At 56.6% G+C, this 5018-nt stretch overlaps 1 protein-coding gene across 1 annotated transcript; it reads right to left on the bottom strand.

Moving 5' to 3' along the window:
* Positions 1–388: 388 nt before the first annotated feature.
* RPLP1 (ribosomal protein lateral stalk subunit P1) lies at positions 389–2056 on the bottom strand. Its single transcript, XM_062204820.1, has 4 exons — positions 1848–2056; positions 1469–1543; positions 629–746; positions 389–501 (listed from the first exon to the last, which is right to left on the bottom strand). Exons 1-4 carry the CDS (start codon positions 1917–1919, stop codon positions 422–424), a joined length of 345 nt encoding a protein of 114 aa, XP_062060804.1. The 5' UTR covers positions 1920–2056; the 3' UTR covers positions 389–421.
* Between the last annotated feature and the right edge of the window lie 2962 nt (positions 2057–5018).

Here is a 5018-nt window from a genome sequence, read left to right as displayed (position 1 = left end):
CGGACACCCGCGTCTGTTAAGACGGCCCGCACGCTGCGGGGGCACAGCCGCTTCAGAAGGCACAGGACACCGCAGTCCAAAAGGCCACGGCCCCTACACTGGTGACCTGGGGATCCCGGGCACTTCACAACTTTTAAGCGACCCCCGTCCTTCACACAGGCTGGGTCTGACTCACTCCCTTTCTGCAGCCGGGCCCCTCAGGTTCACTTCCGAACCCCACGTCGGCCGCACTCTGCAAGCTCTCGGCCAGGACTGCCCCCGAGGCGGCGGTGTGGCAGGACCCCAGCACGGAGCGCCAGTGACAGCCCCGCGACACCAGTGACACAGGCGCTCTGCCGCAGGAGGTCACCTATGGTGCGCACGGTCCCCAAGGCCCAGCACACCCAGGAGGAGTTGAGCTCTTTATTGAACAAGGAAATGCTCAGTCAAAAAGCCCGAAGCCCATGTCGTCATCAGACTCCTCAGATTCTTCTTTCTTGGCTTCCACCTTCTTCTCCTCAGCTGAAAAGGAGACACCGCGTCAGTCCCGCTGCTGCGGACCCAGACTCCGCTGAGCACCCATGGCAACCCCGCCCATCACCAACTCCCCTGTCAACCCCCCTCCCCGCCCCGCACACCCGCTGCCTACCTGGGGCGGCGGCAGCCGCAGGTGCGGGGCCTCCTGCCGGGGCGGCGCCAGCGGCTGGAGCAGGGCCCCCGGCCCCTACATTGCAGATGAGGCTCCCAATGTTGACATTGGCCAGCGCCTGAAACACACAGCCAGCATTAAGCAGCACTCAGGAAAAGGAAAGAGCAGCCTCGACTCCCCTCCGGGCTGGAACCACACCCGCCCAGTGCATCAAACAGCTTGTCTTTCAGTCCCAACACCGACTTCTCTTGTTGGTTAAGATTCAGGACGAGGCACACTGCTGTACTGAAGCTGTCACAAGTAACCACTGAGCTTTCCAGCCCTCACGGCGCTCGCACTGCGCGTGCGCGGCACTAGGGACCAGTTACCAGAACCCCTCTCCTCCTACACATGGGACAACCGGCCCCGAGTAACCTGTCAGCAGTCAGGCGTCCTGAAGCAACTAAGGCCTCCCGGCACGCTCTGCGGCCGGCGTGCGCTTCCCAGAATTCCCTATTTCAGACTGCCGGCCGTCTGGGCCATTTTCAAAGCGGGATTCACTAAAAGCTGACCCGGGTGCATGCTGTCACTCTTGCGAAACCCCAGCACACAGGCCGCCGAGAGCCCTCCGAGGCTATTATTAGCCTTCAGCGGCCTGCACCAGCTCTGGCCAGGGGCCCCGTCTCCATCGGCCCGGAACACGGGCGGCCGGCAAAGCCCAGCGCCCACGGGAGTCCGGGAAATCAAGTGCTCCTCTCGCTTTCTGGGAAGGAACGGAGAGCCGGGTCTGACCAGCCGGAGCTTACTTAGGGGGCTGGGGCGTAGGGACAAGCGCTCCTGGCCTGGTCCAGTCGGCCTTACCTTCGCGAACAAGCCTGGCCAGAAGGGCTCCACGTTGACGCCGGCTGCTTTAATGAGGGCGTTGATCTTGTCCTCCTGAAACCGACAGAGCGCCGGCTAGCGGGGCACCGGGGGCACAGCCCCACTCCCCGCTCCCCCAGGGACGCCCACTTCCAACTCGCGCCAGCCACCAGCGAAGCGACGCGCGCCGAGCCCGGGCTCTGCCAGGGCTTCCCGGCTCACGCGGCCAGGCCGCGGCGCCGAGCAGGGCTCCCGTGCCGCCCCCCATGCCTCCAAGCACCGGCGCCCGCCCGCCCGCCCGCCCGCGGCCCAGCACGGGGCCCGCCCGCCGCGCCGGAAGGGACGCCGGGACCGCGTGGACCGGCCGCCCCGCACTCACCGTGACGGTCACCTCGTCGTCGTGCAGGATCAGGGCGGAGTAGATGCAGGCGAGCTCGGAGACGGAGGCCATGGTGCGGGGCTGGTGGGCTGGCGCTGCCGGGCGCGGTGCTAGTCGCCGGATGAAGTGAGGGCCTCACCCCAACGCGGCCTTAGCTTCCTCGGAAGAACCGAGCACCTTTGCGGCAGCTGAGGAAAGGGAGCCGTGCGCCTGCGCACAACTTCTTATACGGCCGCAAGAGCCAATCGGCGCCCGTGCCGGGCGGAAGGGGCGGGACGGAGGGGGGGGGGCGGGACGTACGCGCCTGCGCTGTGCGCAGGGCTCATTCTGGGAGTTTGTCCGCCGATGCTAGGTGCCAGCTCTCCGGACCTGGCGAACCGGGACCGCGTTTAGGAAGAGGGAACATGCTCACTGGATCCAGGCGCGGCTGACTGCGCTCCGCACCGGTGCGAGAGCGTTTGAGCCGGGTCCCGGCCCTTCGGTGAATTAATACCCAGGGTGTATATCGTGAGAATCTTACACCAGCGAACTAAGGAGCGACATCTCCGTGAAACTTTGTCAGAGAAGCCTCGCTGAACCCCAACAGCTGTTTCCCCAGAGCCTTGGGAAGTGGGAAACATGAAAGCTAACTTCCATATCCTAGTAAAGGGTGCCCATCACAACCTGACGGGGAAGCCTCGGAACATTCCCTCGCAGATCAGGGACGCACCGCCTCTGTAGGAAAAACGATTAGATAGAAGCCCTCACCTTCTAGGTGCAGAACTTGCAAGAGAACCCATAAACAATTCAGAGTGATAGTTCGGTGTAGCTGCTGACATTCCTATACCCAGCAGGTAAGCTATCAAATGCCATACTAAAAGCCGCGTCGTAGGACAGCAATGAAAACTGCTTCTAGAAAAAATCTAGCAAGACGTGCGTGTCCATCTTTTTTTTTTTTTTTAAATATTTATTTATTTGAAGGCAGAGTTACAGGGAAGCAGAGGCAGAGAGAGACAGACAGGTCTTCCATCTGCTGGTTCACTCCCCAAACTGCCCCAACAGCTGGAGCTGCGCTGAACCAAAGCCAGAAGCCAGGTGCTTCTTCCAGGTCTCCTCCACGGGTGCAGGGGCCCAAGCATTTGGACCGTCTTCTACTGCTTTCTCAGGCCACAGCAGAGAGCTGGATGGGAAGTGGAGCAGCGCCCATATGGGATGCTGGCACTGCAGGCACAGCGCCAGCCCCATGACCATCATTTTTAAAATCATAAAACTATGAAGAGGCCACCTTTGTGGTGACATCTGCACCCCCTGAGCCTTGGTTGAGTCTAGGCTCCTCCACTCCCCATCCAGCTCCTTGCAAAAGAAGTGGGATAGCCCAAATACTTGGGCCCCTGCACCCACACGGAGACCCTGCAGCTCCTGGCTCTGGCCGCCTTTGCCCCTGCAGTTGTGGCCATTTGTGGAGTGAACCAGTGGATGGAAGATGTCACTCTGTGTTTCAAATCAATGAATTTAAAAACTTTATGGACCATCAAAGGCAACCTTAGAAGAATGATGGGAAGATCCTACAGTCGATAATTCTAATGATGTAACTTCAATCAAAATTCCATTAAGGTTTTCAATAGAATCTGACAAGCTGACCTTAAATTTTAAATGTAAGGATCAAAGGCCAGTAATAACCAAGACGATTTTTTAAAGCAAAGACAGACTTAAAATCCAAGAACACAAACTTCACCACTGCAATCCCTGTGCCCAAAACATGGCACATAGAAGATGCACAAGTATATATTAGATCAACGTTTCAAAGTGTTACTGGCATGCCTAGATACGTGGACCAGAACAGAACAAACCCAAAAAACGCACCTTCTTGGGAACTTGGCAGTGTCAGAACTATAGTTTTACAAATCCAAAGTGGATTGGTTGGCAACAGGTGACAGAACAAGCACCTGAGAATCCTCTCTGCCTCTGAAATAAGTGAAAAATTCTGGAGTTTCTACTGAAATAGGAAGCATTCTAAAAATACATGTAATGTTTCCTATTACACTGAGTGACAAATACATGCATTGTCTTTCTCCTTAGCCTTTGAAACTGCTTTTGGTCAGGACTAATATAATACTTTTAATATTGATATTAAAAATGCACAAACTATCATGTTAAAAAGTTCAGCCTTGGGCCGGCGCCGCGGCTCACTAGGCTAATCCTCCGCCTTGCGGCGCCGGCACACCGGGTTCTAGTCCCGGTCGGGGCACCGATCCTGTCCTGGTTGCCCCTCTTCCAGGCCAGCTCTCTGCTGTGGCCAGGGAGTGCAGTGGAGGATGGCCCAAGTGCTTGGGCCCTGCACCCCATGGGAGACCGGGAGAAGCACCTGGCTCCTGCCATCGGATCAGCGCATTGCGCCGGCCGCAGCGCGCCTACCGCAGCAGCCATTGGAGGGTGAACCAACGGCAAAAGGAAGACCTTTCTCTCTGTCTTTCTCTCACTGTCCACTCTGCCTGTCAAAAATTAAAAAAAAAAAAAAAAAAGTTCAGCCTTAAGCCAGCACCGCGGCTCAATAGGCTAATCCTCTGCCTGCGGCGCTGACACACCAGGTTCTAGTCCCGGTCGGGGCACCGGATTCTGTCCCGGTTGCCCCTCTTCCAGTCCAGCTGTCTGCTATGGCCCGGGAGTGCAGTGGAGGATGGCCCAAATCCTTGGGCCCTGCACCGCATGGGAGACCAGGAGAAGCACCTTGCTCCCAGCTTCGGATCAGCATGGTGCACCGGCCACAGCAGCCATTGGAGGGTGAACCAATGGAAAAGGAAGACCTTTCTCTCTGTCTCTCTCTCACTGTCCACTCTGCCTGTTTTTTTTAAAAAAAAAAAAAAAGGTTCAGCCTTAAAATAAATGTAAATTTAATGAGCAAACAGGTTCACTCAGGCAAGAATAGCTATTTCACCATGATTTTTCATAGTGCTCTGTTTTGTGCCAAACTGTGTTTTCTGTTTAAATGTCTGGGAAAGTGTACTTATTCTGTAGGAATTATGGTTGTCAGACAAAAAAGGCATCTCCCATTCAACGTCAGATGACTTCCCGTGGGCATTTTCCAGGGCTTTCTTCTCATTCAGTCACAAGGAAGAGCGCCAGGTAGAAGCGAGACGCGTGCTTGCTGCGGCTAGTGTGTGTGCAATGAATGACCATCACACCTCTGTGGTT

The sequence above is a fragment of the Lepus europaeus genome, chromosome 11 (assembly GCF_033115175.1).
Source record: "Lepus europaeus isolate LE1 chromosome 11, mLepTim1.pri, whole genome shotgun sequence".
Lineage (NCBI taxonomy): Eukaryota > Metazoa > Chordata > Mammalia > Lagomorpha > Leporidae > Lepus > Lepus europaeus.
This window is presented reverse-complemented; position numbering and strand designations above follow the sequence as displayed.